This window comes from Hydra viridissima, unplaced genomic scaffold, assembly GCF_058129835.1.
Source record: "Hydra viridissima isolate aposymbiotic clone 2 unplaced genomic scaffold, HvirCarnegie_v1 scaffold_1, whole genome shotgun sequence".
Classification (NCBI taxonomy): domain Eukaryota; kingdom Metazoa; phylum Cnidaria; class Hydrozoa; order Anthoathecata; family Hydridae; genus Hydra; species Hydra viridissima.
In genome coordinates, this window is record NW_028324300.1 from 26,100,056 (window position 1) to 26,122,342 (window position 22,287).

At 29.2% G+C, this 22,287-nt stretch overlaps 4 protein-coding genes across 5 annotated transcripts; 1 reads left to right on the top strand and 3 right to left on the bottom strand.

Annotated features, from left to right (window-relative positions):
- The first annotated feature begins 1,460 nt into the window (after positions 1–1,460).
- LOC149894127 (uncharacterized) lies at positions 1,461–3,116 on the top strand. The gene is made up of 2 exons (XM_090097455.1): positions 1,461–1,658; positions 1,741–3,116. Exons 1-2 carry the CDS (start codon positions 1,561–1,563, stop codon positions 2,387–2,389), a joined length of 747 nt encoding a protein of 248 aa, XP_089953581.1. The 5' UTR covers positions 1,461–1,560; the 3' UTR covers positions 2,390–3,116.
- A 969-nt stretch (positions 3,117–4,085) lies between these two features.
- On the bottom strand, positions 4,086–7,822 carry LOC149894128 (uncharacterized). 2 transcript variants are annotated; one of them, XM_090097177.1, is made up of 5 exons: positions 7,702–7,822; positions 6,682–6,928; positions 5,378–6,587; positions 4,937–5,215; positions 4,086–4,821 (listed from the first exon to the last, which is right to left on the bottom strand). In XM_090097177.1, exons 3-5 carry the CDS (start codon positions 6,569–6,571, stop codon positions 4,222–4,224), a joined length of 2,073 nt encoding a protein of 690 aa, XP_089953303.1. In that variant the 5' UTR covers positions 6,572–6,587; positions 6,682–6,928; positions 7,702–7,822; the 3' UTR covers positions 4,086–4,221. The 2 variants fall into 2 exon arrangements, with proteins under 2 accessions (XP_089953303.1, XP_089953310.1); XM_090097184.1 differs by having other exon boundaries at positions 6,682–6,811; positions 7,702–7,817.
- A 361-nt stretch (positions 7,823–8,183) lies between these two features.
- On the bottom strand, positions 8,184–17,126 carry LOC145193787 (uncharacterized). The gene is made up of 3 exons (XM_090097622.1): positions 16,079–17,126; positions 14,140–15,966; positions 8,184–8,827 (listed from the first exon to the last, which is right to left on the bottom strand). The coding sequence occupies exons 2-3, from the start codon at positions 15,424–15,426 to the stop codon at positions 8,339–8,341; spliced, it is 1,776 nt and encodes a 591-aa protein (XP_089953748.1). The 5' UTR covers positions 15,427–15,966; positions 16,079–17,126; the 3' UTR covers positions 8,184–8,338.
- Positions 9,844–14,128, bottom strand: LOC149894129 (52 kDa repressor of the inhibitor of the protein kinase-like). The gene is made up of 2 exons (XM_090069136.1): positions 13,163–14,128; positions 9,844–12,920 (listed from the first exon to the last, which is right to left on the bottom strand). The coding sequence occupies exon 2, from the start codon at positions 12,355–12,357 to the stop codon at positions 9,844–9,846; it is 2,514 nt and encodes an 837-aa protein (XP_089925262.1). The 5' UTR covers positions 12,358–12,920; positions 13,163–14,128.
- Positions 17,127–22,287: the final 5,161 nt, after the last annotated feature.

Consider the following 22,287-nt stretch of genomic DNA (forward strand, 5'->3'; position numbering starts at 1 on the left):
AGAATTATTCAAATCGGTCTCTTTTTCAGTCCACTGTCAATGATAATTGATGACGCCATGATTGTATGGCGGCACAAATTGTTTCCATAGGAAATTTTTCCTATGATGAATGAGTGGCCTCCGTCCTCTCTCAACCTGAATCCACTTAATTTTTGCATGTGGGGTATTTTGGAGTCCAAGGTCAATGCCAAACAACATCACAACTTGGCCACCATGAAACGAATGATGATCCGCAAATGGGAAAAATTTCCTATGGAAACAATTTGTGCCGCCATACAATCATGGCATCATCAATTATCATTGACAGTGGACCAAAAAGGAGACCGATTTGAATAATTTATGGTATACTTACACTACATATGTTACTTGATCTGTTACTGTATTTTCAGTAGTTTATGTATACTACATTAAAAATAAATTGATTGTGAAGTACTGACAGAACTTTCCGGTCACCCTGTGTATATATATATATATATATATATATATATATATATATATATGGGCAATTCCACGTAAAAGAGGAAAAAAAAAAAAAAAAAATTTCACGGCGACATATAATAAATTTATTAATTTTATTTTCCAACTATTTAAGAATACCTTTATGAAAAAAGGTTATTAAAAGAATCATTTTATCATTATATAACATACTTTTAAAGTTGTAAGGGTTATATGAGCATTTTTTGACGTTTATATATAGTCATGTTGCGAAGCGTTGAAAAAGGTTTCAGTGCTGTTTTTTTAAATAACTTTTACTTCTAAGTTTGAAAATATTTAAAAAAATATTATGCATAATGTTTAATTTTGCCTAAAAGGCAAAATTAAACATTATGCATAATATTTTTTATAAAAACGAACTCTAACTAGATCTATAAGAAGAGCATATTAATGAAAACAAGGCGTTACGACCGTCACGAAAAAAAGTCGAAAAGTTTTTTCTATGCTTCGTATTAAACTTTTTAAAACTACAATCATTATAAAAGTAAAGATACTCATACATATTTTATCATCGTTTCAAAAAAAAACATTCAAGTGCTTTAGATCACCATTTCAACATGTCACTAAGTACGTTACGACCATCACGAAATGTTTGTTTTTCCATCACGGCTTCTTGACTTAAAAAAAAAAGTTTAAGCGCGAACGATTCAATTCATTTCAAACGATATACATCATTTAAACCAAGTTATAATATAAATCAATTTTGTTTATTGTTTAATTTGCAGTTTGTTTATTCATTTTATTACTAAACTTGTTAAAGTTTTTTTTGAAACTATGAATAACTAATTTCAAAAAATTGCGAAATGTAAATTTTTATTTACAACATTTCGCGGGTTTTTAAAAAATATATAACGGAGCATAAATCACAAACAGCAGCCGTTATATTTAATAACATTTGAAATGCCAAAGTCAGATGCTTAAAGATCGAAAGCTTATAAAGCAAGTAACAGGCAAGCTTTGTTAGAAAAAGAAAGAAAGAGAAGTTATCTAAGGCGGCAGTTATTGACACCAAGAAAAGAAAACAAACAAAAAAATTAAGCGAAGGTTCGCAACCAAAGGCTAAGAATGAAAAAAAAACTTGATTTCAATACTAAAGTCAGTTTAAATTCCACGCAAGACAATTCTTATAACTGCAAATCGTCAATGAGAAAGGCATTAAACAAGTATATGTTATACTAACATAACTTTTTTAATACAATTGCTTACACATAATTTGGGTTCTTTTATATCAAATAATATTTTTAGGACAAAACAGGCTCTTCCAAAGTCTCCAAATAAAAGACGAACTATTGTAGAGCAGTTGGGTGCTGAATATGGCCTATGCACTGCTAAAGAAACACATCGAGTTCACTTCACATCAGAAGAAATTGAAAAAGTAAAAGTATTTTATGAAAGAGAAGATATATCAGTTATGTCTCCTGGAAGAAAAGATTGTATGAAAATTGACGGAGAAAAAGTTCAAAAGCGCTATTTAGTTATGAATTTAAAGGAGCTGCATCAACTGTATTGTGAGGAGAGTGCTAGCAAAACAATTAAATTGAGTAAGTTTTGTGAATTAAGGCCTCCATACATTCTTACGTGCAAAGATACACCACTTGAAACATGTGGTTGTGTTTATCACAGTAATTTTACTTATTTGTGTGCTGCTTTGGCAAGTAAAATACCTTTTCCATTGTATTGCAATAAATGGTTAGAAAATTATGTATTGTGCAAGCCCCCAACGTACCAATGTTGGATAATGAAATGTTCATTATGTTGTGATAGTAAATTATTGAAAGTTTCTTTGCCCGAAAACGGAGACATGGATACCTTAATCACTTATAATTGGTGGATTAAAGAAGACCATCGCTGTGTACTCACTGAGTACTACTCAGTCAACATAAAAAAAACATAAAAGGTATTTTTAAGCATTTTCGCGACTATTTATTAGAGTTTACTGAGCATCATCTCACTAAAAAGCACCAGTCTGAGCAATACCGCAGTCAAAAAGAAAATCTCGAACCAGACCAAATTTTGATACACTTTGATTATTCACAAAATTATACATGTGGTTATCAAGATGCTGTTCAAGCTGCTTATTGGTCGCAGTCAACTATTACCTTGTTTACAGTTGTAATCTATCGTTACCAATTAGAGCCAAAATCAGTTGTAATAATATCCGACGATAATGATAAATCAAAACGCGCCACTACTACATATTTAAGTGAAATATTTGACCTCTATTGCATTGATTATATAAAAAAAGTTATATTATGGAGTGATGGTCCATGCACTCAATTCAAAAATAGATACATGGCCAAATTCATACAACATTGCTCTGTGAAATATCATTTTCAAAGTATAGAATGGAACTTCTTTGCTACCTCTCACGGTAAAGGAGCAGTTGATGGAGTAGGAGGCTCATTAAAGCGATTTGTTTGGAACAGCGTAAAATCTCGTGAAGTGGTCGTCTTAAACGCTAAAGACTTTCTCTTAGCATCAAATGGGTGCAAAACTTATGTTAGACTTATCAACACAGATGATATTAATCTAAGGTGGGCCTTAATAGCTGATAAAATAGAAGAAGCGAAAGCCGTTACAAATATTACTAAAATGCATTTTTGGCAAGTAAAGAATGGAAAGTTTTTGGTTTCAAAATTCTCTAATATTTTGTAATGGGGTTGCGGAACAATTTTAAAATTTATATATAAGTAAAAAAAATTTACTTATTTAAGATATTTTTTTCCTATATTGGATTCCCGGCTCCGCAAAACATTTTCAGACGTATGAAAGTACATACTCCTAGGTATTGAGTTGTGATAAATAGAGTTAATAAAACAAAAAAAAAAGGGAGCATAAATAGCATTAAGCATTTGTTGCCTACTCCAAATAAAACGATCCCAGTATTGAAGAACGATCATGGATAACCTTGATAATGTTATAAAATTCATATCTTTTAACATAAATTAATTGGTTTTTATAATCATTTATCTTTTATTATGTCATTCATTGCGTTATTTGTTGTTTTTCATTTTTGGCTTTTTCGTTACGACCGTCACGACATAAAACTTAACAAAATTCTCGGAAAACTTCAATCAAAAGCTATGAAACTCACCATAGAGTAAGTTCAATGTGTAGTTAAAGAACACAGCAAAGGTTTTTTTTTTTCACTGTGTAGTTGGCTGCATAAAGATTGACAAAGTTTATTCGTTTAGATTTGTCAAAAAGTAAGCGTTACGACCGTCACGCTACGTTAAGTTGATTTTTCAAATAAGTTGAACACTTGAATGATTTAACTTTTGCATACTAAATTATATAATAGTATTTAACATTTCTGGAAATTTTCATGTAAATACCATTCTTGGTTGTTTTTTAATGGCTAAAAAAGCGTCAAATGTTACGACCGTCACTTGCGTGGAATTGCCCATATATATATTTTTGCCCCGTTTTAAGAAAAACTTTACCCTGTTTGTGGGACCCTTAAATTTTAACCAATTTTAAAAAAAAATTATCCAATAACATGGTAATGAGTTATACAACTTAAGTTTAAGGGGCTCTTTTCATAAATATTCTTTTAAGTAACTTTCGGAAGAATGATCAAACATTGAAAATCATCAAAACGTAAAATGTTTTTTAAAAAAAATAAGTATTTGTTTGAATACAATAAAAAAAAAAACTTTACTAATACAAAACAAAAACCAAACATTTACAAGTGTTTCAAAAATAAAATGGATCAAAAAGTAGATATTAAATAATACTATTGAGTGCAGCTTTGGCATGATACAACTTTTTTCTACAATTTCGATTTCGCTTGTACACATGAGTAAAAAAAAACGTATCTTGCCTTTTCTCTTCTGAATGTGCTTTATTAACAAATTGTTGAACTAATTTTACTGTTCTTTCTGAACAATCATTCACAACATCAAGATTCATGATGGCTGTTTCAAATTCTTGATAGAAATCATTTAAAATCCAATACTCTGCAGGAAGCTTCATCCATTGAACCTCAGCTTTTCCATGACCAAGCATGTCAAATATAAGCCAGGACTTCTCTGTAACTAGTGGAACTAAACTGGGAGGCTCATCCTGTGAAAAGTTTAAGTTCTTCAGAATGTCTTTATCCAACACCTGTCTTTCTAAGGAATACTCCTCTATAGAGGGTCGTTTTAGACCAAATAGTCTCTTAGCCATGTTGCTACGTTCTTTACATTTCTGATCTGCAATTGCTATAATGACTAAATATGGGTCAAGGTACCAAGTATGTCGCATAATGGATTCAGAAACAGCTTGAGCTCCAGCTTTATTCAATTCCTCAAACCTTTTCATCTGCCAATATGCTTTCATATCCTAATAGTTAAGGGTTAGATTTTTCAATGTTTAATTTAAAAATAGATAATATACCTACTTTTTGTATTTATTCAAATTATATCTTTATTTTAAAACAATTATTCAGACCGTGTACCTGCGTTGGAGCAGCTGAACTTAGCTCCGCTCTAAGAAACCATTCAGTGTAAAAAATGGAAAGAAACTTTGTCATTTCAGTGATTTCATCCTTGCTCTCTTCATTGATTTCAGGGATTTTTTCCATAAGTAGAAACAGTTTTAGGTAAAATAAACTTTTACCCATGAATCTGGCATGATGAACAGCTCCACGATTGTGAAGTTTAAACCTGTCAGTGTGTGACAGTACCATCAATGTAAGTTCAGCCAATTCTTGATAATCTTTACGAAACTTTCCATCCTAAACAAATTTTTTTTCCTAAGTTATAATAACTTAAGTTACTTACTACAAATTTGTAAAACTGGAAAATTATATGTGAAGTACTACTTTACTATACTATTTTTTGGAAATAAGAAGAGATAATTAGATTTTAAATTAATTTATAAAGCTATTGTTACTCACCTTCTTAAAAACTTTAGAGCTAATTATATATCTGCAAAATTGAATAGCACTCAGCCTTTGTTCATTAATCCAGGAATCAACAGGAGTTGATAATCTTTTTAAATCTTGATTTTCAGTATCTAGATCATTCCAATGGTTCTTAAGAAGTTTAAATAATTTATTTTCTGGTCCTGAAGTATGACTACTTGGATAAAGCTCCCAAAAATGGGTAACATGATGCTCAAAAATATGGTGTCGACATGCAGTTAATAACATAGGGCGCTGTAAGTGCACAATGATTCTGCTACAAGCTCCTTTTGCTTTACCTGTGTTGGCGCTAGTGGTATCAAAGTAAAGACACTGAACTTTATCCTCTAATCCAAAGTTAGAAATAAGTTCTTCTATAGCTTCTTTTTGGTGTTCTCCAGAACCTGAGTCGATTACTGGAATTCCAAGTAACTCGGTTTGTCCTTTAATCCTAGCAAGAACAGATAACCTATCTTTTGAAAACTGTTTTCCTTCAGTAAGTTCTTTCACAATTTTTCCATCAAAATGAATTGTTATCAGAGAATTTGAAGATTTAGAAATGCTTTTTATATGGTCTCTGATTTCATTTGCACCCATTACCACAGCATTCTCTGCTGCTCTGTATGATGAAGATTTAGAGCATACAAACTCAGACATGCATCCTCCAGAATTGACAATAATACTGCTAAGAATTGCTGTATGTTGATGTGGAGTTAAACCCTCTCCAACTGCTGTGTGAGCAGTACGGTGCAAGATATCCTTTGGTAGGTTGACAGAATTTGTAGGATCAATATATGACTCAATTTCAAATTCACTATCACTTGAATTGCTTTTATTGGTATTAAAAGAACTTAATGAATTTTCAGAATCAGTATCTGATACATTGTTTAATTTATTATAACTACATTTAGATTTATACTTTCTTTTTAATGAATATTGAAATCTCTTATCCAATCCCCCTAACTTTCCTTTCCTTTCCTCTAAGTGGTCTTTAAGAAAAGCTATGTCTTTCTCTTTGTCATTTTGGTTTCTCAACCTATCTTTTCTTATTTTTTCAATCATATTTAGTGGGTTTCCTCCGATCCAGAAAACCTTTTTCATATTTTCTTTAAAGTTTTTTCTTTTTTTAACTTCAGCAGCGTTGTTTCTTTTGCTTAGGATTTTCAGTTTCATCCAGTCTTGCACCATTTTTGTGACCTTGATCCTATAAAATGAAATTATTATTATTAAATGCTTATAAAAACTTAAAAATATATTTTAGTGTTTTGATAAGGTTATACAGTTTGATCTATCATTACCTTAGCTTCTGAGCTGTAATTACTTCAAATCCACCACGTGTCTATGGAACTACAAGTTTAGATATTGTGCAGCAATATAACTGACTGGTAGGACAATTTGGTGAGAATGATCCACTTTTGTTTGGACATCCTACAATAAAACTCAGTTTAACTTCAGGCTTAGACTTTCTCAGAAAGTTGTAGTATTGAAGAATTTCTTGTGTAGTTGCAAATTTGTTGTTAGGAATAGTACAATTTATTTTTCCCACTAAAAAAGTATCATCAACTCTTTCAATTTTCTTTTTGGGTGGCATCATATAAATTATTAATATTTTATGTTAGTCTAAAATTAAATGTTTACATATAAGTATGTTAGATGAAATAATAAGATTATATTTTAATTTTGAAAATGAAATATTTATTTTTTATTTTATTTAAAATCTTTTTTATTCTTTATTCAAAACAAAAATTGTTCAGCAAAAAAAGTTATGTTTTCAAATATTAAATTATACAAAAAAATTGAAATGTAAGATATTTTGAAAATACCCACTAAAAACCCGCTTTTTGCTGAAAAAATGAAATTCTTTGAATGTTTATTTTTGAAAAGAGCCCCTTAAACATAAGTTGTATAACTCATTACCATGTTATTGGATAGTTTTTTTTTTTTAATGGTTGAAGTTTAAGAGTCCCACAAGTGGGGTTAAGTTTTCCTTAAAACGGGGCAAAAATTGACCCTTTTGCCCTCTGTGGGAACCTTTCCAATGATCAATAAAATTTTTGTAAAAAATTTTAAGTACTATTTTGGGGTCAAGGCAGATCATAAGCTAGGGCTCTTTTCAAATTTTTGACATGACCTATTTTTGAGCCACCCTAATATATATATATATATATATATATATATATATATATATATATATATATATATATATATATATATATATATATATATATATATATATATATATATATATATATATATATATATATATATGGGTCATTCCATGTCAAATCAACTAAAAAAAAAATAATTCGGCACCATACCATCTTAGATTTTGCTGATTTTTGGAATACAAGCTTGAATTAATAAAAGGAAACTTCACTCCAAATTTTAGTGTCTGACTCCTTACGGTTTCAGAGATACTGATACTTGGTCCCAGTCTCTTTTTGACTATTTTTTTCAGCGCCATTTATTTTTTAGGCTTATTGCATGACACAATTAGCTTTAACTTATAAAATACTTGTTTAATAGTGGTAAAAATTTCTACCTAACTATTTTTTAGGGTGAGGAACTCAAAAATCATGGGTAAAATACACAAAAATTTAAGCTTCTATATGAAAATTCAATTTCAAAATGGTGTAACACTTTTCGTAAGTTTTTTGATGCCCCGTACAAAAAAATGTTTATCTCGAGATGCCTAAAAGATAAAATTCTGAAATTTTTTCCTAATGTTCTATATGTAACAAACTCCATAATACAAAAGAACTGCAAGGGTTTTTTTTTTTAAATCAGATTTATTCGCATTCAAAGTCTTATAATAATAAACCCAAAAAATTTCAAAATTACACTAAAACCATGAAAATAATTAAATTGCAATGAGAAAAACTAAAACTAATAGGCAATAAGAATTGACAATCTTCCACATTTAATAAAAATAAAAAATCTTTGAAAGATAACAAATTAGTTCTCTGGTTTAAAGTTTGCCCAGCTATCTTCAATGCTCTGGTGATCTATTTCACTGATTTTGTATTGTCTTCCTGTAACAGTTGTTGGAATATTAATCATTAACAATAAGTTTGTTGATGGAACACAGCACACATCATCTCTAGAAGGCCAATAATATGACCTTGAAGGGTAACATGGATGCATGAATCTAACTAGAAAGTCTTTATTTTCAACATCAGTTTCCTTTACCTTACCGATCCATGGATTGTTATCATATATCAAACATACAAACGCGCCAATGCTTATATTAGACAAGAATTCTTTAATAATTTCATCAGTTTGAAAATTAAAAACAAATGAATACTCCAATTGTTCAGAAACAATTTTAGTTCCAATTTTTGTGTTACTTATTGGAACAAAATTGTGATAGGTGCGAGTGCCTGGTAATGTTTTTGCAGTTGCATATCTTTGCTCCATTTCACTTCGAATTATTGTGTTTGACTCCTTAGATACAGGGGCGTGTACAGGAATTTTTTTGGGTAAGTCGCAATTTTAACCCCTCCCCAAAAATGTTAAATTTTAGCATCCCCCCCCCCACCCCCCACTTCCTCATTGACAAACGCACATGAAGTAAGACGGCTTAGCAATCGCCCGATATTTTATCGCACATGATACTAACCATTATCAAGCATCATCGCTTCGCACGCTATCTATTTTTAGAAGAAAATGATGATAACCATAGTCAGCACCAACGCTTAACAATTACACACGACCTATTCTTATATGAAGCAAAAATAATTCTTAAAAATCTCTGATATCGCACTTTTTTAGACTTAGGGAGAGCACGCATGAAGTAATACACGCATCGACTTATTTAGGGAGAGCACGCAAGGAGGAAATGAGTCAACTTAGTTGATTCGTATACTACTCTTGGTTTGGGATATTTGCGACACTGTTCCTTATCTACTGTTTGCGAAATTAGGCTTTTTTAATACATTTGACGTAATATGAACTTTATTTTTCGAAACTATAACTTCGGCCCCCCTCCAAAAAAAAAAGTTGAAAACCAAATAGTAAATAAACTGCGGGCTATACTTACTGTACTGTTCAATGCCAAATAATGTTTTTACAAAGATGTGTGGCTATGAAAATAGCCGTTAAACAAAGATTTTTTTCTTTTTAAGATAATACTTTTATATTTTTTATATATTATATTTTTGTTATATATTTTTTTAATTATTTTATTTTATTATATTTTTATTAAAATTTTATTTAAAACACAACCTACGATTATTTATAGCAAACTTATTTATGACTTTTTCAACATCTATAGGTATCTCTGTGTGAATATTCTAAGCATGGGAATTTCGGCCTTCGAAATCGACGAAATTAAACGAAATTCGTGTTTCAATTTCGTATCGAAATTTATATTGAATTTCGAAAGACGAAATTTTTAAACATTACAAATTCACGAATTTCGAAATTAAAACTTGTTTAATTTCGTGTCAATTTCGTTACTTTCAATGACCCGAAATTATACGAAATTTTTTCGCGAAATTAAACAATCCAAAAAATCGAAATTTCGTTCTCAATTTCGATCCGAAATTGAAACACGAATTTCGTTTAATTTCGTCGATTTCGAAGGCCGAAATTCCCATGCTTAGAATACTCATTAAAGCTAAACCATTTAGGCGGTCCTCTACCATTGTGCTTCTTTTATAATCTTTTAGACGTCGAAGTGAAGAAAACGTTCGCTCACATTCACATGAAGTTAAGGGTAAGGTAGCAAGTAACTTAAGACAAATCTTAATGTTTTCAAAGCCAGGAAAATTTATTGCTTTTAATGTTTCGGTAATATTAGACGGAAGCTCATTTTTAAAATTTACCCAATATACTTCCCACAGTTTAAGCTCACCTAATAAAGCGAGTGGATTTGGTAAGTCTGTTATATAAAAGTCACTGAAAGATATGACATGATCTTTCCAATTAGTATCACTAGAACACTGAACTTCTGCAATCATTTTTGAAGGAACTAAGACAAGTGCTTTATAACACTTTAAAGTTGTATCATTAAACCTTGTGTTTAACTCAGTACTCAGATGGTCTAACAAAGGAATAGTGATAACCAATTTAAAATAATGAGAGACAGATTCAAAAGGAGTATCAGGTCTGTTTTTTGAAATAAATGAAGTTCTAGGCTTTTCTTCTATAACATTTATCTTGGATGCAATTTTTAATGCTTGTTCATAGCATATTTGATGGTGTTCATCAACTATATTTCTAAGAGAAGACACAGCATCTTTTAATGCCTGGATAAGATTCAAACCATTATAAATATCATTACTTTTTGCCTGCAACAATCGTGTAACTGGAAGAGTTACATCAAAAACATTTCTTGTTATACAAAGTGCAACAATAAAATCAAAACCTGTTATTAACTTCAGTAAAGAGGAAGCAGAAGTAGATGTTGTATGATTAAATGTTTTATTGATATTTAAGGACATTTCTTCAAGACAGGAGACCACAGGTATAAAAAGCTCTTGAAAAGTATCCATGCCATGAACTTTATCAATCCAACGTGTTCTACAAACATCTTTTAACTTTTTTTTGGAAGCTAATGGAGTAATTTTATCAATATGCTCTTCTAATTTTTGTTGCCTGGTTGGAGAAAGATTAAAAAAGTATGATACCTCTTTTACATGAGCTAAAAGGTTCCTGATAGACTGCACATTGCATGATGCACAAATAGCTAAATTAAGTCTGTGGCTGTAACAATGAGTAAAAATAGCTTTTTCATTCAAATTTAAAATACGAGCAGACAACCCTTTAGTATGTCCAGCCATTGCTCCAGCACCATCATAAGATTGTCCTCTACAATTTATAATATCCAAGTAAAGAACAGACAAACTTTTTAGTAAAACACTAAATAAACCTTCGCCAGTAACACCATTTGAACAATGTATAAATTTAACAAATTCTTCCTTTATGTCTAAATTAGAATCAACAAATCTAATAACCAAAGAAAGTTGCTCTTTATTTGAACTGTCTGAAGCTTCATCAGCAATAATAGAAAAATATTGAGACTTTTTGATTTCTTCTATTATTTTGTCGGTAACTACTTCTCCGCAACATTTTATCAGCTCATTTTGAGATGTATTTGATATGTAAGATGCATTTTTTTGATGATATTTTAAATGATCTTCAAGAATTTTATCGCCAGCTTTGACACGAAAATGAAGTAGTTCGATGAAATTTCCTGCAGTAGGACTAGGAGATTTGCTTCTACCAGGATGAAATTTTGAATTATCTCGATGACCTATTAAAGGAAGACCAAGGCGGCCACATAGAATAATTGTTTCAATAATTGGTAACAACAATCTACGATTTTCAGAAATCTGTGATTGAATTATTTTTTGAGAGGTTATATCAATTGGCTCTGCTTTAAAAGACCAAAATGATGATAAAGAAAACAAAACTTCAGCAGTTTTAACATGCAATCCTTTGTTTCTGCAGGTTAGATTATTATTATTTTTTCCAAATACATGTTTCTTAAAGTGAGCAGAAGCATCATTCCAGTAGTTGAATGGTTTACTGAATAGCCTTTCTACTATAGTACATTCTGAAGGAAAGCTGTGACCAAAAAGTACACATGGCAAACAGAAAGCACCATCAAATATCTTTGAATAAGTAAGCCATGGAAATTTATTTATCCATGCAAGTTGAAAGCTACGTCCATTTGAATTTTTAGGAAAAGTAAATGTTTTACAAGGTACAAACACAGATTGAACTAAATGTTGAACTTCAGAATTACTTAAAGTTTTAGCAACACTGGAATAACTAGCATAATTAGAAACCAAATAACCAATATCATAATTATAGGAAGGGAAAGAAAATGGTATAGATTGAGTTACTTTACTAAAACTAGGTATTGGTATTTGGTTGCAAAGATGCAAAGATTTATTTTTTAAATTAGATTCCATAAGGTCATCATGATCTTTGGATTTGTTATGAAAAGTAATTTTAGCCTGTAACATCCTGTTACTTTCATTGGAAGCTTTACGTTTCAAATTGTTTTTTAGTACTAATGGAACATAATGATTGTGTTGAAAAGGGACAGAAAAATCATTTGAAAAACTTTCACAACAAAAAAGAAGATATAGACTCGTAATTTTCAAAAGAGGTCATACGGGGATAAATAATTTGGCCAAATAATAGTTTGTACTTAGTAAGGCCATTATCTGGGTAAAGACATTCTATTTTTTTTCCACATATGCTTGATAATCCAAGAACATAAAGGAAAGAGGACCAGTTTTTATCGTTGCAATTATGAACAGCTTCTTCTTGTACTAACTCTCTGCCTTCCTTTCTTGTATCTAAAGAATTTTTTGATACTGACAACGACAGAATGTTTTTTAAACAAGGAAAAACATTTCTATTGTTACAAAAAACAGATTGAAAAGATGGATGATTTGAGTAGAAGTCTGCATTTAAGAAAAGCTCGATTGATGTCAATAATCTTAAATCATTTACTACAGAATTATTCCCAGTGATGACTAATGAGATAGAACTGTACAGACAGTTTCCAGTTGATTGAGACCTGATATGCACATAAAAACATAGTTATACAATTACATTTTTCAATTGCAATGTTTTCAATAAAAAATATTTTTGTAAGAAAACTAGTTCATTATTGTTATTTTTACATTGGATTTAATATAAAGATAAATTTATAAATGTTCAATAAAAAAAGCTTAACAATAATAATAAGAAAGCTTAAAAATAATAAAAGAAAGCTTTACAATAAAAAAAAAATCACTGAAACGAAATCAATATTTCTACCTTAAACAAATGAAATTGCCACAATGTTTTTCTGAAAAAGTCTTTGGTAAAAAGGTGTCTAAACCTCTAATGTTTTCTACAACATTCATATTTGGATGTTTGTCTTTAAAACAAGAAATATTTTTTTCCAATCTTTCTTTCCAATGGACTAACTACGATTGGCATTTTGTTTGGAGAGCTATTTGAACTTGAGAATTAGTCAACATTTTAAGCAAATAATTAAACTGTTTAAAGTTTAAGTTTAAGAAATGTTTTATAAACACATACCAAACAGGGTGTATGTATCAAGGGAAGTCCGAATTTAATTTATAATGTTTAAAACCCTTTCTATCTTTTTATATTGATCAAAATGCAATTAATTAAAAAGATACACAGCTTTGTATAAAATAATTGGGGATGTCGATTGATATATTTTAATATATGCTTGTTGTTAATTATAGTATTCTCCTCCTAATAATAAATATCAATAGAATTTGATCAAAACTTTACTCAGGGTGTGATAGGAAGGGGAAGTCCAAAATTTGTTTTCTAAGAAATAATAACTTTTATTTTTTTTTAATTAATAAAAGAAAATATTTAAAAAATGAAGTACTTTGTAACTTAATAAAAAAAGGTATGTCCATTCAAGTTTCTTATTCATTTGTTTAACTCAAAAATTAAAATAACCTCCGTTTAAATATATAAATCGTTTTTTTTTAATAAACTTTAGACCGTTCTCGATTTGACAAGCACTATAATAAAATACCAAACCGTAAATCTAACTGTTATCCCGGATTAATAACTTCTTACCATCCACTCGAACAATTTACCTTGTATAGTTTGCTTAATTATTGCTTTAGTTTGCTATAATTATTCGCTCTGTTTGCTTTTATCTACCGACGCATCATATTTATTCAACAAAATATTGAAGTTGTGAAAAAATATATATATATTCATATTTTGGGTATGTCCAGCGACGTAGCAGACATCCCCTAGACACGCCCCTGAGATATGTAATAAAAATTAATTCCTTTGATTTCGTTTTGGCAAAAATTAAACATTGCAGATGCTGTAAGAATATGATTTGTTGTTGTTCGATGAAGGCTAGCAATTGAAGTTAGTCTTTTTACAGTCCCGCCAATACCATCACAGGGTGATTTACCGTGACTTGTTGCAAAGAAAGACCATGTACATTTCATACCAAAATCTTGTTCATGGTGGCATATATTTATGAAGTGTTTGCAGTTTTTGTACTGGCCAACACACCCATCTGAAAAGTAATGGACAGTTTCTATTTGATGAGAAATATTGCTTTTAATATGTTCAATTGCTAGCTTCATCACATGATAAACCATATCTACATCATGCAGTAAATCATCTGAGATGAAACATAATGAATCACATTTGAGGACATTATTTTCTTTATAATAAATTACTGTTGGATGCAATGTTGCTTGAATTTTGTTCCAGTGAAAACTTTGTATTTCGTCTTGTACAACGAACTCATAATTTTCTGAGAAATCTAAAAGGACAACAACCTCAGTACTACTTAACTCATTTTTTAACTTTCTTAAAGAAGCAGCTTGACTTTTTGCAATGTAAGAATGAACAGTAAGTTTTTGTAACTTATTTTTCAAAATATTAATAAAGCTACTTGTCGTTTCTGTTAGACTTAATAGCGCAGATCGGTCTGTTGTTTTCCATTGTTTATAATCTATACAATAATCATCATCTTCATCAATATCGTCTTGAGAGTATAACTCATTTTCAAGATAATGTACTAATGCAGAATCTTCTGGGCACATAGGGCAACGATGTATCATGCAATTCTTGTTAGCCCTACTACAAACAAGCATATCAATAAGTTCGTGATAATCCTTTGATAATTCAACTGCACTAATCATTAACTTAACATTTTGATGGTAGGTGCACACACATACTGTATGCGTACCAGATGCTCCTACTGTAATGCACCATTTTGGACGATGTGAGCAAAAGTTAGAAAAACAAGTCTTTATATCTGGATAACAGGTTTTAAACTTTGCATATAGCTCTTTTAGATTTGAGAGAATCAAACGTTTTTGCATGTGAGATCTTCGAGCTATACTAACAAAATCTTTTTTACCAGACATTAGTCTGCTATTTTCATCATTACAATAAAATTCAATAATTTTATCTACTGATTCTTGAGGTGTTTTCTTTCCCTTTTTTTTTTTCAGGAAAAGATAAAATACCATTTTTCTGCAGCAATTTGCGTGATATCTGCACCATGTAATTAGTAACATTAAATTCTTTTTCTATATCTTTGTGTGACCAAGAAATTGGAACCAGTGTTAGTAGTTGAATTTTCTGATTACGATTGGAAATTAACATTTTTTCTTTGATTTTTCTAATAAGTATATCCATGTCATTTGCTTTACCTTTGACTTCCTTAGATAATTTATTGAAGGAATCTTCTTGGCTTAACTCTTCAGGATCTATATTTAAAGTCCTTGCAATGCCTAACTTTACTGTTTTTTGAACATGTAACAATTTTTTTTTGCCAAGAGCAACTCTAGAGTGACTATTTACTGCATGCATTTTGAGAGGACTTATGTTCATAATCGTCAAAGAAGAATTAAGATTTTTTTTTAACAACTCGTTTATATTAGGATCATTATCTTCATCTTCATAAACCTGGCTACAAGTTGGTTCCATTTGTCCATCATCCTTAAATGACATAAATTTAATCATACATGAAGGACATATCTTTTCTCCAGGAATAACATTAATACCAATATTTTTCAATTTCCTAGCAAGTTGCATATTAATTTCTTTACATCCTCCTAAAAACATAAGTGATAACTACTGCTTCAGTAAATATTTTGTAAAAATATATATAATTTATATAAAATTACAATAAAGTTTTCAAAACGTTTCATGATTAAGTAATAATACCTTTTCTTCTTTTTCCTTTGTGTGAATTAAATGGATCACAGCAAGTTATGTGGATTGCCGAATAACGTTTTAAATAAACATATTCATGGTGTAGGCAAACCGTTGCATTTTCATCATATTGAATGCCAGAATGACTAATTATCAAGTCTTTTTCAACATCATTAAGACTTGAAACTTTCTTGATATCATGGGATTTTACATATGTTTGTTTGTTACAAATTTCTTTATTTGTTATTCCAATTGAACATATTTCTTTATCATTCATATTTTTTAGTTCTGTAAGAAACAATTTTAAAATAATTATTGTTTGAAGATTTGAAAATAGAAAATCCTTTAGCTATTAAACATAATGATCTTAGATGTGAAATGCAAACAAGTTTATATGTTAGAACTGCACCTGAGACAGCAAGATTCTAAAAATCTTTTAAAAAAATGCAAAAAATAAATGCAAATAATTTTTTTTCATTATAAAATAACAATTTTTTCCTAATTTTTTTATAAAACTTTGAATAAAAATAAATCTGATTTAAAAAAAAAAAACCCTGCAGTTTTTTTGTATTATGGAGTTTGTTACATATAAAACATTAGGAAAAAATTTCAGAATTTTATCTTTTAAGCATCTGGAGATAAACATTTTTTTGTACGGGGCATCAAAAAACTTACGAAAAGTGTTACACCATTTTGAAATTGAATTTTCATATAGAAGCTTAAATTTTTGTGTATTTTACCCATGATTTTTGAGTTCCTCACCCTAAAAAATAGTTAGGTAGAAATTTTTACCACTATTAAACAAGTATTTCATAAGTTAAAGCTAATTGTGTCGTGCAATGAGTCAAACAAATAAATGGCGCTGAAAAAAATAGTTAAAAAAGAGATTGGAACCAAGTATCAATATCTCTGAAACCGTAAGGAGTCAGACACTAAAATTTGGAGTGAAGTTTCCTTTTATTAATTCAAGCTTGTATTCCAAAAATCAGCAAAATCTGAGATGGCATGGTGCCAAGCATAAATTGAATTGAGCTGGAATGACCGATATATATATATATATATATAAAGTTTATGTGTGTGTATAAAATCTTTATTTATGTTTGTTTGTATTTATAAAAAAGATCTTTATAATTAAGATCTTTATAAAAATTAATTCAACAACTTATGAATAGAATAAAATTAAACAGATTTTTTTTTTACAGTTTAACAAGGTGTATCATAAAAAAGAAGAAATGAAAGACCTACTAGGGGTAAAGTTAATGAAAATGAAATGCAAGCAGCTCTTGATGAAGTTCTTGATGAAGGCTTTATGCCGAAAAAAATCTTTATGACAAGAAAAAGAAAACTTTATGTTAAAAGTGATGAAAGAAAAAACGAAAAGATTTTGAACAACATTAACACTCCTGTTCAAAATGAACTAAATAGGCTTCAGGAAATGAAAAAAAAAATCTAAGTCAAAAAAGACAAAAATTACTGAAAAAAAATCTTCATGTCAAGAAAAAGAAAACTTGATGTTGAAAATTATAAAAGAAAAAAATGATTATATTTTGAACAGCTATAACAATGACAGTGATATATTAGAAGCACAGCATTTTAATGAATTGTCTTGTAGATCTACTAAAGGATATTGTAAAGAAGTACTTTAACAATTTAGGAAACATAGAGCCTCAGTATAAAAAATAACATTTTTTTAACATTGATTTTTCTTTTTTTTTGCATTAATTTCTTTCTTTCATTGATTTTGCTTTTCTTTCTTCTAATTAGAGGAATAAAGTTGTAATAAAGTTTAAAAAAAATTAAATGGTTTTTAATGTAGATATTGTTTGAATAACTTAAAAACAATTTTTACACATTCACGGTATAAATTTGGATTCAGATCAAATATACAAAAATAGGGTTAGGGGTGCATATATGTTGGATAAAGGGAGCATACTGGTATGCACCCTTAATCCTAATTGAGTATTATTAATTTTTATTATTCTTAATTTATTTTAAATATTTTTGTCAGTAAATGATTATTAAATTATAATAAAATATAAAATTTGCTATCATTTACTATTACTTTAGAGGTCGAAGTGAAAACATATATTCAGTAAATTGGCCGGATATATTTTTAGGATCATGGGTGCATACTCTTACCTATATAATATAACTTAAGTAAGATAACATTCATATATCACAAAACATAAGTAACAATGTTACCCAAAATAATGTTAAAATACATTATTATGTATTTTTAGAATAATCTTTAATAATAAAGGCTTGAAAACAGCAAGACCTAAAGCAGTCACAGTTTGACACTAAACACTATTTTGTAACCCTCTGCTAAAAGTACATCACTTGGCTGGCAAAGTTGACAAATCTTGTTCTACACGTTTACCAAGTCACTTTGAAAACACGGAAACAACATAATATAAACATATGTGCCAACTATAAACACAACAAATGTGTTTAAATATGTATATAAGGTTAAATATATACCTTATATACATATTTCAACACATTTTTAAAACAATTATATAACACATATTAAAACATACACAAACAATAAAAAAACACTTCACATTATTATAAAAACACATTGATAAAACAACTATAAAGCGTTTATTACCACATACACATACATATCAAAAAGCATATGTGCAAACAAAAATTTTAAAAATGATACCAGAAAATTTAAAAAGATTCAAAGTAAACAAAATATATATTTACAAACAATACTCTTTACCTTCTTTTTTTTTTTTTCATAAGAACTGTAATCCTCATAACAAAATTTAACCTTTACATACAATAACATGTGACATGCCATGCAAATATTGGCACAAAATTTTAATTTATTTTTCTAAATTTTCTAAAAAAGAACAAAAATAGTTAATAGCATTACAGAAATTTCAAAGTAGTAATAACCATTTTATGGAAATAGCATTACTATAACTTTAAATAACATCCATACCCCTATTTTCCTTCTAAAAAATAAAATAATAAAAATAAAACTGCTAAAAGAAAAACTAAAACAAACAAAATATAAACGATTTAAAAAATTAAAATCCTTTCTACTTTATCTAATAAAAATGTATATATAACTATTTTAGGCGCTACTCGACTTTCTCCCCCCCCCCCTCCTAATTTTATGATTGATTCTGATAGAGAATTTTATGCTGATTAAGAATCGTATAAAAACATGGGTCTCAAAATCAACGGAAAGTGCTGTAATTCGAAGTCAAAGTTGTAAAAAATCCCACTAAAAACCCTAATATTTGCCATTTTGAAAATACTAAGTTAATGATCTTTTAGCTGACAAAAGCAAAACATTAATAGCATGGTTTTTACGTTAAAAAATTCGTTAAAGTATGTTTATCTTGCGCAATTTTTTGTGGCAATGAAAACAGCCGTTTTTTGATTTATTAGAGAATAAACTATATCGAAAGTAATGTACTTTTGCAATAAATTTTAAAAAAGAATTCAAAAGTTTTTTTCCTAAAAGAAGAGCTTTTGAAACTTAGTTTATAGTTGTTCTATCACATGTAAAACTTAGAAAATGTAACCTTCAAACCGTTTTTTTTAATAAAAAAACAAGCGTACGATACAGTAATAACTATTCATCAATTTTTCTACATTCTCACATTCTACGTTCAACCTTTATTTGAAATCTTCTATTAATTTCATTTCGTTATAACACTTTCGTTACAATACTTTAAAATAATAATGCAAAGACTTATGGAAACCAGGTCTGTTTATTGCGCAATGTAACGGTAATTAATTTTCTTTAAAAATGAAAGCGTTTTGAAAAAAAATGGCGAATATTAGGGTTTTTAGTGGGATTTTTTACAACTTTAACTTCGAATTAGAGCACTTTCCGTTGATTTTCAGGTCCATGTTTTTATATTTTTCTGAATCAGCATAAAATTCTCTATCAGAATCAATCATAAAATTAGGGGGGGGGGGGAGAAAGTCGAGTAGCGCCATTATTTTATATACTTACTTCAATTATAAGATGATTTTAACGATGATTATTTATCTTAATATGTTTCTTTATGTAGTATATCTAAACTAATAATTAAATTCCAAAAGGAAAAAAGTTTAAACTCGCTAAAGAGATCTTTCTCCAATGACCGCGTGCGTGTTGAGAGAACGCGCTCTTTCAAAGCCGAGTTACCAATGATGAAACGACATAAAACGTCAAACATTAAACGTTTCTGTAGCAATTATTTTATGGATTTAAATGCATATTATCCTCCACCACTTTATGTATACATGCACAAAGGAAATGTTTTTTCACTTAACTCATTAGAACTTTTGTACAAATATTGTATTTTATTCTTAGAACTCTAACAAATATTATACAAATATTGAATTTTATTCATAGAAATCTAACAAATATTGTATTTGTTGGTCGATTGATCACGTGCATTTCATCTCCTGTCATGCAATTTTGAATAGCAAGCTTCTCAAAAACAAATTAGTCATTTACTCGAGTTCTTTCTTTGCCAAAAATATTCCAGGATTGTGATTATTTAATGTGGTATCGTGATTTTTTAGCTTGCATCATTCAAATTGTGCATCATACTTCAAAATCTCTATGTTCAACTTTGTTTTATGAACAAGGTTCAGGAGCGGATCCAAGGTGTAGCAAGTGAAGCAATTGCTACAGTCAACTCGGACTACATTTATTATTATTTTCTATACACATATATAAAAATATATATATATATATTTTTATGTAAAATAACAGAAAAATTTTAGATCAAATTTTGGCCGCTGTCGTAGCTTATCTAATTTTACTAAATCGAAAAATAAAATTTTCGTTAAAAAAAAACCCGAATTTTTATAGGGTTTTGTCTCTCATGTTCATAAATTTTTGTAAGAATGTCAAACATTTCGCAGCGTAGCTACTTAATTTTGACTGGGAGTGAAATAAAATGGCAAATTATGTGTTGCAACTGTAGCAAAATCCTGTTTGTCATGTTTTCAAACAACTCTAAGCTTACCCCCGTGCATTTATAATATTGAATACATATTTAGTATCACCTTTTTATTAACTAGGAGGTCTTATATAAGAACTAATAGTCATTAACCGAGAACCTGTAGCAAGTGTAGCAAAAAACCAAAATTGTACTTGATTGAATTAATATTACTTATATATGGTTTATAAACTTATTTAATGAAAGAAATGGAGCTGTATCAAGCGTTAAAAGCAAACAATCATTCTTTAATAGGTCAGATTAAATTATGTAACACCGCCGAATTAAACAATTTCTTGTTTGCTTTGGCAAAAAACTTTTGCTACAGTCAATATTTTTCCTGGATCCGCCACTGAGGTTCATAGATTCATTTACAAGATTCTAGGTACATTTTAAAAAGTCCTTTTAGTTATTCTTTACTTCAAATAAATTTTTTTAGAAATGTTGTTTTACGGAAAAAAATGTTTTGTCAAACTTTAAGAATCTTTTCAAATTTATTTTCCTTTAAAATAATATCAAATGCATGACATCTAGCGAGATGTAACTTTGGAACAAAAATATATGGAATAAACAAAACGAGAAGTTTTCAGCCGCAGATCTAGTCCGTAAAATCAAATTTTAATAAAAAATTTTTTACAACTAGTTCTTCTAAGAGCTGGTAATAAAAGCACGAGTAGATAAATTTGTTGCAATATGTTCCAAGCGCTCTTTATAAAAGAGTTTGCGTAAGGATAACTTTATAAAGAGTAACAATTTTAATGGAGAACACAAAACAAGTTCTTTGTGGAGATCAAAAACGAAAATAGTCAAACAGGTGTAGTTTGGAGATTTTTAAGTGAGGATTTCAGTAATTTTTAATTGATTTCCATGAAACAGATACCGCTGAATTGAACAATATTTGAAAACCCTTGACAATTACTAATGAAAAAGCATCGTTTTTTCAGCAATGTGCACCACATACTGTTATTGAACTTTGATTAAAATTTTTTAATTCAAACACAGTCAGTTTAATGTACATACATACATACATACACACACACATACATACATACATACATACATACATACATACATACATACATACATACATACATACATACATACATACATACATACATACATACATACATACATACATACATACATACATACATACATACATACATACATACATACATACATACATACATACATACATACATACATACATACAAGTAAAACTATTGAAACACCTTTTCTTTTGATGAGTAGTATGAACTT